Here is a 13,740-nt window from a genome sequence, read left to right on the forward strand (position 1 = left end):
TGTGTATAGATATTTACAGTTTAACATAATCAGGACCTCATTCTAGATGCACTTTTGTAACCAAGGGAGTGGTATTATTTCTGTCAGCATTGGACAAATGAAGAAACTACAGCTCAGAAAGCGGGCGTGATTTGTCAGCTGGAGAGATGGCAAGTGCCAGAGTTGGGACTTCAGTCCCGTGTGGGTTTTTCTGTTTGGGGTAGGTGCTCAGAGTAAAGACCCGCACGTATTTTTTGACACCCGTTGTTACTGTTCAGACACTTCCTCCCGGCACCCAGTCTCGGCTCTGAACTGAGTGGTGCTACACCCCTGTTGTTCTGTTGTCTTCCTGGGAGTGTTGCCTACTAAAGAGATTCCGAGGCCTGGGTGAGTAGGAATATTTATACAGCTCTCTGTAAGCTCAATAAAAATGGCAGTCGAGCTTTTGTGTACACTAAGTGGTGGTGATGGTGTCCTGGCCCTGTGAAGCGAGAACCCTCCTCAAGGTTGCACCCTGATTATAAATGCGGCTGCGATGTGACAATGTCCTGATGCCGCCTTATCCTTTCCCCACTGGGCAGCACTGAAAGTTGTTGTGAAAAAGTTCAGGGGAAATGGAATCTGATATTTTGGAGGGAGAGATGCTCATTATCTCATCCTAACCAGCTTCCCTTCCTACTCGTATTTTGGTCTTGGGGTTGTTATCCAGTTTGCTGAAAATGAAATCATCTGTTCAACTCTCGGGCTGTGTTAGTGAAAATGAACTCTAATGTGATTAGATATTAATGCAGGGTAATGGAGGATTGGCATTAGATTGAAGCTTCTGATCTTATTACTCCACAAATGCTCCCTCCTTCTCAGGCTGCTGCCCTGCCAGCCCTGCTTCCCCCAGCAGAGGTGGGGGCCGGTGGTGCCAGAGCCCAGGCCCGCCGCGGAGGCTGGGGCAGGAGACGGGAGCCGAGGGGGCCATGGTGAGGAAAGGGAGACCGGGGTTCAGGCCCGGCTCTGCCCAGGATGACTCACAGTGAACCCTCACTTCCTTCAGGGCCTTGGCCTCCACTCCACACTGCGGAGGGAGGAGGGGTCTTCCACAGAGGGCATGATTAGGGGCCTGTCTGCACTCAGAGCCCTGAGCATGTTGTCGAGGACCGTGAGCTTACGAGAGTCAAGTTATACCTTCACGTCCAGAAGCACCGGACGATTTTTTGGATTAGCATAGGACTAGAAATCTAAGAAGAAAAGTCTTTACTCTGCTCCACTCCCGCCCCCTTCTCCACCCCAGTCCTTTTTGTGAAACTGGCTGAACCTAATAGCTGTCACTGGCTGAGGTCACTTGCCCTAGTTCTGTTTCCCTTTCCTGGAGGGGTGGTCTGAGAAGCAGGGTGGACCAGCTTTGGTGTGTGCTGCCTCTTGCATTAGCAGCAGGGATGGGACTCTGATGCCCTCGCAGTGTGGACCCGAGCTTCCCCTGACCTGCCGGAGGAAGGATGCAGATCTGTGCTCAGTCACCCTGCTTAGCTCAGAAGTGACCCCGAGGCCTGTGGGAGCGAGCCCAGGCCCAGAGTTGAAGCCCCACAGGGCCTTCCTCATAGGCCCACCTTGGCCCACAGGCTTTCCAAGGGAGCTGCATGGGTCTGGGAGCAAAACACTGAGAAAATGGGCCAGGAGTGCAGGCCCTGGGGATGGTCAGATGGCATCACCTTCATGTATGAATAATAGCCTTTTTACAAAGAGAGTGATTTTTCTTACGCTGTTCCAGAAACATGCTTCCAGAGGCACAGACTTTGCACACAGGATGGTAACGACTTTTTAATGACCTTAAGGGGCCTGGTGTCCAGGCAGCAGTGAATCAGTCTCAGTGGGAAGCTCACAGGGAGAGAGAAGATGGAACACCTGAAAGCAAAGGGGGAAAAACAAACCGCAAATACGTGTATTTTCTTTAGTAGCATTACTTGGTAATTAGACAATTACAGGAAACAGCTTCCCAGCAGCTGGCACTTCCACTGTGTGGACAGAGGAGGGATGCAGCAACTGGGAACTCCTCACATTTCCTATGGAAGTATTACTGGCGTTTGCAGCTGTGGATGCTGAGCTCCCCGTGCGTTCTGATGAACTGGACGGTAAACCGGGAGCAGACTGCCTCCTCTCAGGGGCGGCTTGGGACCCACTCGGCCGGGCTTTAAATGAACTGGCCCAGCCCCTGCTGATCCTTGAGGAATGGCTTTTAAAATAGTGGGGCTGCTTTTGAGCCTGCCCAGAGACTGGCTGGTCCAGAGAATAAACTGTTTGGGGGACATATTTGGAAGTGGGAAAAGGAAGGCTGGAGGGAGGCCTGTGGAGAAACCGCCTCTTCTTCCCCAGGTGCCACCACTCGCAGGGGGTGGGGTGAGGGGTTCAGACAGGAGCCTGGGGCTCACATTGCAGCGAGTGCCGCCCAGCCCCGTCCTCCCCTTGCCCTGCCTCAGCTCCTCCTCCTCCCAGGGCCCTCCAGCGAAGTCACTGCGCCCACCTGGACGCATCCATTCAGCCCACAGCCCTCTGAGGGCAGACCCATCGCGGCCCTGTTACTTCATGAACTCCACCAGCCTTGGTCACTCCTCTGTTTGGCCACACTCTTGTCACTGCGTGCACGCAGTCTGCCCTTCACGCTTATGTCGAGCTTTATGAGAATCCCGTCGCCTTCGCAGAAGGGCAGGGCACCTTCTTTGATGAGATTGTAGGGGAACACCGTGTGCTCCTGCCCCCTCTCCACACAGTGGGTGGAGCCCCGTCCCCGCCCCCCTACGGCGCAGGAGGCCCTCCCCGTCCACGTACTGGGCTCTGCTGGCCCCGTGCTGTCAGCAGGGTCAGCTGGGTGGTCTAACCAGGCAATGCTTTTGCTTCTCCTCACAGGTCCTGGCAATCAGTAACTTTTGAAAGACGGCCGGCCTCCTTCATTCGAATCGTTGGAACACACAACACAGCAAATGAGGTAAGGGTCCCCTTTCGTGAAAGACACGGCGATATTTCCTGGTGTACAGGTAAATGCCGCATCCTGAGTTAAGTGGAGCTGTTTGTTCTACCCGCTAATGGCCTGTTGTTCAGACAGCTTGGGACAGAAGAAAGTCCTGCTCTTGCACAGTAGGGACATTGTTACCATTTCTGGGTATCTCTTCACCAGCGAATGGAAGCCAGCTCCTGCGGCTTTGCTTCCGCCTACCAGCCACTCTGCAGAGACCTGGAGAGGTGAAACGCCCTGTCCTCAGAGTCCTCCGCCCTCCTAGATGTCAGCTGTCTCAGTGGTCCCTGGGCCCTCTGAGCATAGTGTGCAAGGAGCCCCAGCCCCGCGGGGCAGCTGAGGCGCACAGTTGCTGGTTTCTTCTGTCCGGCCACCTGGTCCTGTGCCAGCCTGCACATAAGTGTTCTTGGATGAGCCTCTTCCTCCCTGGCCTGTGCCTCACCTGGGCCCAGGCCTGGATCCCGGGGCAGCAGCCATTCTATTGGGCTGCAGTGTTTGTGGATGTTCCGTCACCTTTGGATTTCACGAGGGAAGAGCGTGCAGGTTATTCTCCCCACTTTGGGCTCCTGCGGTCAGGTCAGCAGGCAGGTGAGGTTCCTGGGCCTCAAACATGCTGTTTTTCTCTGGAGAGGTGCACTGGGTTCCTCCAGATCAGAGAGGAGAGGACAGTGCCCGCAGTGAGTCGAGAGCGTGAGGGAGGGCGCTTTGAGCACTTGCATCAGGACCGCGAGCGCAGCCCAGGGCCGTGCCAGGCACGCCGGGACTGCCCCCCTCAGCAGGTGGATCCCCGCTGGGCTCACAGAGGCACCTCAGGGTCCACTCACACCGTTTAAGGTGAGAAGAACATCTGTTTCCATCTTGAGCGCAAAATAATCAATCCATAAGTTAATTATTACTTAGCCTTTCTGTTTCTCAGGTGGTCGTAGAGTAAGCGCTGGTGCTGGTGGGTTGGAGTCCGGCAGGTGACCGTGCTGTGGGCTCCATGTGCTCATCAAGCTCGTGCTTTTACAGTCAGATGTGCTTAGCGTGCACCCCTGAAGACCTGACCGCTGGTTAAAGACCGCAGTCATAAGGAACAGTAAGGTTGAAACTCGAGGTAATAAATGAAAGGCATAAACATAGTAACCGTCCTGCAATTTCATCTTAACATGAACTTTCTCAGATCTGTACAGGACCGGCGTCCTGGGCGTGTGACCAGGGCCGTTGCGTGGGGCTCCGTACCCAGAAGGGGGCTCAGAGCTTAGGGTTTAATGCTCTCCAGCACCCTCTTGATAGTCTTGGCAATTTTACCTTTGAATTTTCTTTTACAAGGGAAGCCCCCATGGGACAGTGGAGCGCCCAGCAGGGCTCGGAGCCTCGGCTGACCTGCAGGCCAGCCCCGCCCCTCCTCACCTTCCTGGGACAGGTTCTCGGCCACCCACCCCTGACCCCTGGTGCATGGACTTGCCCAGCCTCCCCCTCCTCAGCCTGCCCTGTGGCCACTGCCACCTGCCACTCCCAGTAGGGGCCCCCCGCACACTTGTGGGGAGAGTCGGGATCTGGTGCGAGTCCCAGGATAGGGCCCTGGGTGCCGTGAGCGTCTGCCCTGACCTAAGGCTCTCCCCCAAGCCTGAGCCAGAGCGAGCGCAGCATCAAAAAAGCAAATGAAAACCCCAGGACACGTCAGGAGAGACACTGTGGGAGCAAAGGAGAAGCTTTTTTCCTGCCTTTTTGAACAAGAGGCTCTACGTTTTCATTTTGCACTGAGCCCCACACATCATGCAGCTGGCCCTGGATTCATCATGCAGCTGGCCCTGGATTCATGCATTATGTTTGTCAAGTCTGAATTCTCCAGGGCACATCAAGGTGCTTCTGTACTTCAAAAAGCATTTTAAGAAGTGCAAATATTGTGATAATTTATATTCATTTTGCCTTTTTATTTATTTAGAATAAAAATGATACACGCCCACAATGTGCTTCTTGCAGAGAAGAGCTTATAAACAGAAGCCTGAAACTTTTTCTTACCTCTTCATTTCAAAACAAACCTGAAAATTATAAAAGTAAAGCAACTGATATTTTTTAAAGCATAAAATTAAAGAATTCTAAACATCAGGTCATAAAAACACTTTTTTCTTTTTTTTGATGATGGAACAAAAGTAAATTTGAATCTGCATTTTAATATATATTTGAGCCCCAAACCAAACATCATAGTTGTTAAATTTTGCCAATAAATCTCGATTTTTCTTACCACTTAAATTAATTATGTATGTATTACTTACTAAATTGGAAAACAATTTGAACTTATCTTTACATAATAGTATATGAAGCTAAAATTAAATATTTTTATTTACAGTCACTTGTTTCTTATATAATGCATTAAAAAAAAGACAAATTTTTTCCTTTAATTCCTAAATGGGACTCTGTAATTATCACTTACAACAGAAGGAATTCTTAAGTCAGAGAAGGCTGAGAAGCACTGGAGCAAGTCTGGTCAGAGTCTTTTTTCCAGCCCTCAGCCCCAAGCCCATCACCTCAGAGACCAGATGAAAAATAACTTCCCCTTACAGAACTCTAAAGCTGGAGTGCAAGATCCCCTCTCCCTGATGAGTTTACAAAAATATCTGTGCACGGAGCCCCAGCTACTTTGGACCTGCCAGTTTGCATGGGTTGACTTAGGTCGCTAATTAACGGGTGACCCGTCATATTTGGCTGATGAGCAACTTGCTCAGCTGCCTTATTGAGTGGATTATTGATCAAGAAAAAAAGCCTCAGTGTAGTGTTGCCAACCTGGGAACATCTCAAATCATAAAATAAACAATGACCAGGATCATAAGGCAAGATCCATAAACTGTCATTCTCAGAGCAAATAAGAAGGCACAAGAGTTGAATTTCACAGAGCACCAAGGATATAGTAAACCCTCAAAGAGAACGTTCTTTACTGCAGCACACTGGGTTCTGGGCGTCATATCCCCATTCTTAGAGAAGGGCAAGGATGTGGGGCAAAAGTCAGAGGTGTGAGGGAAGGAGGGTGACTGGGGTCGGTCGGGCAGGACTCCTGGGGAGGCCAGGCCTGGGAACCGTGATGGCACCGACGGCCGGGGAAGGCAGGCGGGGGTCCAGGACAACCCTGGTCCCAAGTCCCATGGAGCCAGAACCGTGTCATGGGAAGACAGCGGTCAGGGAGCCTCTTCCTCACAGTGGAGCGGAGCCAGGGGTTCCTCAGTCTGGCCCTGCTTGTTTGCTGAGTGACATCAGTGGCCTTGGTTTAGTCAGAGCCAGGACCTCTTTCCCTTTAGATGCCGAATGTTACCAGCCCAAAGACTGTGTGCGAATTTCAAGAAGCATAGATGGAATTGGTTTCTAGCATGGGAAGGTTAGATGGTCTGTGTGGATAGCGGAAAGAGAAATGTGCCACATCTCCCAGGTAAGACTGGTTTCTGCAGGCACTGCCCTGCCCGAGAGGGGGGTCAGCACAGGGCGCGGTGGGGAAGCGCAGCTTGGAGCTCCTGAGAGTTGAGAGCATTCAGCAGAGACAGGAGGCTGTTCGGGCAGCAGGTGGAAAGTGGTCTGTGTATGTGGCCAGAGCTGCCGGTGGCTCAGGAACTGCCCCCACCTGCAGACATCCCAGCTGCTAGTGGGATAGCAGAGGTGTCCAGAGCTAAAACTGATGGGGATTTCTTGCCCGATGTGGGCACGTGTCTGTCTTGCCATAGCCGGCCAGGCGTTCCCGCGTCAGGCTCGGCGTCTGCGCTGCACGCTGATCCCCACCCCACCCCGAGTCAGGGCCAGCTCTCAGGTGACGCAGCCGAGGAGGGCTGCGGACGTTCAGATTTCTTGATCACCTGTTTGGGCACGCTTCTGATTTCCTCAGCATTTCATCCCTCTCCTCTGGGAGGTGCGTGTCTGCTCCTGGCATCTGTCTCTCATTTTCCTTTGTGAGCACCACGGCGATGAATTCATTTAATTTTTTAGCTACGTTTACGACTTCTGTCAATAAATTCCCCTAATGTTTACCTCCCAAAGACTCCACCACTTGCTTCAGTGACCTCCTGCTCCTTGTGTACTCAGCAATTCCTTGTCATTTATCTTAACTTCTCAGAACATTTTCCTTTCACTGCCTACCAGCGAGTTTGTCATCCTGCCCCTCCTCTCTGCTCTGTAATCCTCCCTGGGGCGTGCTTCTCACGTTTCTCTGTTCTGCCCTTGGATACGATCCTCCCGCTGCCCTTTCGAAGGCTGCTTTCCTCTGTCTTCCTCTCACGCTTAGCACTAGATGGCAGGCACATGTCAGTTTGTCTTTCAGCGAGTGCCCCCTCCGTCCTGCTCTCCTTCAGTTGTTTTCATTCATCTGAATCTTCCCAGTGCCTGTAGCCAAAAAGGTCTCCTTGGCTGTTTCCTCCATCACTTTCTCTTGGTCTCAGTCACCAGTGCAACCGCGTGGTCATTCCAGCCCACCTGCCTCAACTGCTACTTGACTCTGAGCTACTCGAGAGGCAGGCATTGCTTCCCTTTCTAAGGCTCTCCTGTCTGAAGGACGTTGGACATGGCCTTGTCAATAGGACCACCTTCAGGTCCCCGTGGATCTGAAGTTTCCACTCGTGCCGTGCAGCGGCCGTGCTCATTCTGATGCAGCTCCTCTCACACACCCTTCATTTTCATTTCACTAGTTACCACAGCAAAGCCGCAAAGGCACACTGCTTTGTCCTTAAGGAGGTCAGGCTGGGTCCAAATGAGGTCTGTCTGTGGACCTATGCCAATCCGTCAGTCTATTAAAAGAAATAGAAGTTACGCCTGTTTCTTCTTATGGCTTTGATGAAACCTGGGTTGGAGAGCGGGTTCTGGAGTGATTTTTCAGGAGGCAGAGACCTCAGGGGCACAAGCAGCCCCGGGGGTTAGAAAGGACTTGTAGGAAAAGCTAACTTTCTTCAATATGGAAAGACCTGCGGGAAAGCCTTTGCCGAGTCAGTAATAGAGAGTGAGGATGGGGTTGACAGTCTGTAGGCAGCTCTCAGGTCTCCATTTACGTATTGAATTTATGTAGCTGAGGAGACAGGCTATGTGGTATTTGTCTTGTATCCTAGCCTTAGCCTGGGCCTGGCGCATGTGAGCAGAGAGTACCTGCTGCCTGAGTGAGCAGATGAATCGTTCGGTCTGTCCGTCCGTCTCTCCCTCTCCCCATCAGGCAGCCAAATAAAGGAAAAGATTTAGTGAAACAACTTCTCATCCCCGCGATCCACGGGGATGAACATTACAGTATGTTGAAGGACAGAAGCCAGTACAGAAGAATCCATGTAGTAGGATTATGTTCATACAGTCGTCAAAAACAGGCAAAACTAAGCTGTAACATCTAAGGATGTGTACACAGAAAAGAAATGATTATTATTAAAGCCAGACTGTGGTCTGCAGGGGGAAGGCTCCGATCAGGAAGGGACCACAGGGCGCCAGCGATTTTTCTGGTTCTCGACCTGCGTGTGGTTTACATGGCTGGTGTTGACTATATAGTTATTTAGCAAGCTATACATTTGAATTTCATGCACCTTTTAGTGCATGGTTTTCACAATAAAAATGTTCTGGTTTAAGCAAAAGGGATAAATTGACGAGGAAACCAAAGCTGAGCGATGTTAAGTGACTCGCACACAGTCATGCCTGGTGAGTGGCAGAGCCAGGGTTTGAATCCAGGCAGTTGGCACTTAACATCCAGGCTGCTCTGTCTCCCCAAAAGGCATAATAAATGGTAAAGCTTCAGAAATGAGCCCAGCTCTGCCCGGGCCAGGTTGTCGAGTCAGGCGCTGGTGAGCAGACGGTCCCTGCGGGCAGGCTCTGTGCACCAGCCCTGGCTGGAACCAGGAGAGAAACCCAGGCAGGGCCCTTCCCTGGGGGGGTTGCAGCTGCAGCGCCTGACAGAAGTCAACCCACGAGAAGACCGCCTTCACCTGGAGTGGGGGTGGGGGGGTGCTGCGAGGAGCCGCGCTGGCGGAGGCCGAGTGATGGAGTGAGCGGAGCAGGGGCGGCTGACGGAGGTGGTGCTGAGGAGGGGTTTCGGCATCTGAAAAGTGGATCAGGTCATCTTGGCCCAGGATGGGCAGACAGGGATGAGGCTGTGCTGTGGCGGGCTTGGGAGGCCGGGGAGTGCAGACCCTCCGTGAGCTCCAGGGGGCTTGCCGCTGGAGGGTCTGCACCGCCGACACGAGCAGGCTGGAGAGTCTGTAAGTGGCTGCTTGAGCTGCCCTCCAGGACCACTCAGCGCCGAGCCTGGAGTGAGGCAGAATTTATTTACAGGCTCTGTCAGGCCAGTGAGTGGCTCTGGGCTCCCTGTGCCATCCTTGTTCCCATAGCAACATGTAGCTCTAGTGAAGAAAAAACAAAAAGAAGGAAACAGACTCTGCTTAAAAAAAAAAAAGCTCCTTTCTGGCCCGGTGACCGTTATTTCCCAGGCCCCACCCCCCCAGGTCTGGTCACTCCCTGTCTGAGTCCCTAAGGATTCCCTCCCCGGCAGTGTCCTCCAGAGGCTGTCATCTGAGACACAGCCATAATGCACAGGGCAGGGAGGTAGGGAATGAGCCGAGGAGGAGAGAGAGTGGGTGGAAGGAAGGGGGAGGGGCCTTGTCCAGTGTGGACCAGGAGACCTTACCACTGGTGCCAGGCTCACCCCCAACCAGCTGTGTGACCCCCAGGAAGTCATTTCACCTCCCTGGCTCTCAGGACCCTTGTCTTTAAAATAAGGAGAGTGAACTAGATCTTAAAGGTTCCTTCCCAGTGAGACAGAAAAAAAGCAGAAAAATATTTAATTTATAGCACAATTATAAAAAGGCATCTTTTATAGACATCTTTATACTTAAATGTCTATTAGGAAGGATTTTATTGGAAAAAGAGAGGGAAAGTGACACAACAGGGAGCACGTCCTTGTTGCAGACACTCCACAAGCCTCATGCCTGTTGTAGTGGAGCAGCAGCAATTCTGCACCAAACAACCGGCCTGCGAGGAGGTGCACACGGCACCTGAGCAGGTGAGGCCTGGAGGCTGCCGGGCAGCGGGATGGATAGAGGCGCCAGCTGGTGAAGATAATGTCCAGCCATGTCCTGCTGCAGAGCCAGCGGTGAGTCAGGCCTGCAGTCTCCCTGCAGCCGGAAGCCTTCGAGACACAGCAGACACGTCGCCTGGATGAAGTGGAAAGCTGCCCAGGGCAGTGGGGCCACCCGCGCGGCCTTGCGGGGAGAGCAGGAGCCCTGGTGAGGCCATGTCTCCCGGTTCTACCTGGGAACTAGAATATTCCTCCTTTTTTGTTTTAGTTTTTCAAAAATAAAAAGATACCTCTACCACTCTAGGGCCAAATTAATTAAGACAAGAGAGTGAATCACTACCTGGAACTCTTGAGTGTGCACACATAAAAATCGGTGGTCGGGAGTTCTGGGACTGCCTGGGGTGATGTGTTTTCTTTCTTTTTTTTTTTCCTTTGGCCGTATGGCATGTGGGATTTTATGATCTTAGTTCCCCAGCCAGGGATTGAACCTGCGCTCCCTGTAGTGGAAGCACAGAGTCTTAACCACTGGGCCACCAGGGAAGTCCCTGTGATATGTTTTGGAAAGGCTGTTTTCCAGAACCTTCCAAGCAGTGGAGTTCCAGTTATTTGTGAGTGCCCTGGCCTATGTGAAGATGGGAAAGTGACATTGGAAAGTTAAAAAAACTGTTGCCGTATATAAGCAGTGTCACCAAGAAGCTTACTCCCATACCTAGTAGGAATAAATACTTGAGCAAAACTATTGGGTTATTACCCTGTCACCCCTAAGCAATGCTGAAAAGTTGTTGCTCACAAACTGGAAGTGTCTCCCTATGAAATGGGTTCCTTAACTGAAAACCATGTTTTGGGCTGTTCAGGTGTACATACATGAAACTTTGGTTTTAAATGCAATGTTTTGTTAGAAACACTTGGTCTTCATTTTTTTTTTTTTTTAATTATTAGCACCTTTTATTTATTTATTTATTTATTTATTTATTTATTTATTTGGCTGTGTTGGGTCTTCGTTTCTGTGCAAGGGCTTCCTCTAGCTGCGGCAAGCGGGGGCCACTCTTCATCGCGGTGCACGGGCCTCTCACTATCATGGCCTCTCTTGTTGGGGAACACAGGCTCCAGACGTGCAGGCTCAGTAGTTGTGGCTCACGGGCCCAGCTGCTCCGCGGCATGTGGGATCTTCCCAGACCAGGGCTCGAACCCGTGTCCCCTGCATTGGCAGGCAGATTCTCAACCACTGCACCACCAGGGAAGCCCTTGGTCTTCATTTTTAAAGGAACAAAAATAAAACATCTCTACAATCTAAAGATGGACTCGTGACTTGTTCCTGAGATGAGTGTAAGAAGATGTAATTGTCATTGTCATCAGGCTCAGTTAATGTTTGCTGAGTGCTGAGTGTGTGTGTGAGGCTGCCACACCACACATTGCGAAAGGAGAGAGGAAGTCTTCAGGGTGTATAATTCAGAAGCCACATCTCTATGTCTGACTTCTGGGCAGATACCATTGAGAGGTAGGTATCTATTTTATAAAGATGTAAATGTAAGTTGAAAGCTTGGCTCAAATCCTATTTGTATTGGTTGGCATGAAAGCAATCTGTGAAAATTACTCAGGAGAAACCAGAAAGGCAAGGTAGAGTCATTGATCAACATTTATTAAATTTTCCTGATTTCTGCTACAGTTCACGGTGGACTCTTAGCCCAACTTGGGAAAATTAGCAGAGGCTTCTCTGCTTTTAAAAACCTTGAAGACACGTTGAACAAAGAGTGCTCAGGGAATCCCTCTAATGAAAGGCGGCAAACAGTGGTAGCCGAGGAATTCGCCTGTTCGCCAAGAAGGGACCAGCACATTTGTGTACATCCTTTGCAGGGTTCACCCCAGACTATCTCAAACATGTCAAGAATTATGGCTCCCAGAGAGGAAAGGCAAAGTGATAATAAACAGCAGCTACAAAAAAGGACACAAGGATGTGACTCAGGCTGCGTCGGATTCATACACACGACTACATTCCAATTTAACTGGCTCCTCTCGGAAGACAGATCCAGAGGCCACTGAAGCTGGTTCAGCGAAGGTGCCCCTTCGTGAGCAGCAGCAATCAAACAGGCTAATGGGATACATGATTGCCGAGAAGGGAAGGGAAAATGATGCGGCGAATGGGGTAATGGTTTTGCATAAATCAGTAGTGTGACTCTGCCCTGTATGCCTCATTCACTTTTGGTCACATTCTTTCCAAGGGGTGTCGCAGTCTTGGGAAGGTTCGGAGGAAAGAAATTGAATCACACAAGCTTCTGAGCGAAGAGAAACTCAGGACCTGGCTGTTCCACCGAGAGGGAGGCCTGAGGTGCTCGGTGGGGAGAGGAGCTTGGGGGTGCAAGGGACAAGAGGCAGTTTCCACATGGCACCCGGTACCGCCCCTCGTGGCAGTGACGACTCCTCCAGGCAACAGCGTCCTCCAGTGTCTGTGTGAAAAGAGCAGAGGCATCCCAGCCTCTCTTCCCTACGCACCTCTGCAGGGGCGGCAGGCATCTCGGGCCAGCCCCGGCCACTTGGCCACCAGAGAAGGTGCCAGTTTCTCCAGGACAGGCTCACTTTCCACCCCTGCTCCCATAAGCAGAGTCAGGACCGCCCACAGGCCCCCTCTCTGGATGCCCGTTTGCAACGGGTGCACATCTGAAGGGGTCTAGGGTCCTAAGGGAAGAACCCCAGCCTTGCACAAGATGATGATGGTGAGGTACAGACACCATGATGTTCATCCTCGTCTGCAGTGGTCCAGGACCTGGCTGGGTGTTGACTTCGCACTGTTGTCATGTTAGGTTCAAGGCCAGTGGGTTGGATTATCGACTGAGACAGCTGAGCTGGCACGTTGTTGTACAGAAGGCGAGAGCGAGGCCCCCAGCCTTTATCTGGAAGTCCTCCCTGTCCCTTCTGCCTGGAAGGCCACTCCCGCCCTGTCTTCAAGGCCTAGTTTATGCACACCTTCCTCCCTGATCTTCCCTTCCAGGTGAAATGAATTTCTCACACTGTCGTATTCCTTCTCACTTGCTATTATGTTGTCTGTGTGAGGAGGCATCCTGATATGGAGAGAGCACAGATTCTGGAGCTGCTCCACCCTGAGGTTGAATCCCACTCACCACTCTGGGGCTGAGTTCCATCTGGTAGAGGCCCTGACAGCAGGGACTGTGTGATCTAGCCTCAGGCCAGTGTTCATGCTCAGGGAGGTCGTTGACGTTTAAAAAACAAAAGCAGCGCAGCGAAAGGAAGGCTCTGAGGATGAGTCCAGGTGCCCGGTGCTTGGCTGGGCCTGGAGCCCCCTCGCACCCCCCTGCTGTGCCCGCTGCAGCACCATAGTCCCCCAGCCTCTGTCCTCCCAGAGGATACTTAGAGGCTGTGAAGAATCCTTTCCTCTCCTGTGTCAGTCCTAACAAGCCTGTTATCAGGTTCTGTTATTTATCCTTTAAAAATGATTCTTTCCTGTTTATCCCAAATTGCTATGTTCTGTCTCAGGGGATGTCAAGTTTAAGGGTTTGTTGTCATCTACTTTCTTTCTTCAGGCACTTGTATTATTTGTCACCACAAATGTATTCTTTTTGTAATATTTTTAATTCAAGAAATAATTTTTTAAGACTCTCCTCTGTCCGACAACCCTGGCTCCCTTCCCAGGTCCAGACCAGGCCCTCGCCCAGTCCTCTGAGCCATGGCCTCTGGCGTCTGCCGCCCTGCTCCCCACCTCCCCGGCTCCCGCCTTTCCTTGTCATCACGCTGGCTGGGGAGTCCACGG

At 51.5% G+C, this 13,740-nt stretch overlaps 1 protein-coding gene across 3 annotated transcripts in view; it reads left to right on the forward strand.

The window, feature by feature from the left end:
* The window catches only part of BTBD9 (BTB domain containing 9), a 406,786-nt gene that overhangs the window by 379,810 nt on the left and 13,236 nt on the right, over positions 1–13,740 (forward strand). For all 3 annotated transcript variants that reach the window (XR_009505745.1, XM_059938774.1, XM_059938775.1), the window contains exon 10: positions 2,872–2,950. Coding sequence is in view for 2 of the 3 variants with exons in the window: in XM_059938774.1 (XP_059794757.1) it covers positions 2,872–2,950 (79 nt within the window). In the remaining variant the exon portion in view is untranslated. The remainder of the gene's footprint in view (positions 1–2,871; positions 2,951–13,740) is intronic.

This window comes from Balaenoptera ricei, chromosome 11 (genome assembly GCF_028023285.1).
Source record: "Balaenoptera ricei isolate mBalRic1 chromosome 11, mBalRic1.hap2, whole genome shotgun sequence".
Lineage (NCBI taxonomy): Eukaryota > Metazoa > Chordata > Mammalia > Artiodactyla > Balaenopteridae > Balaenoptera > Balaenoptera ricei.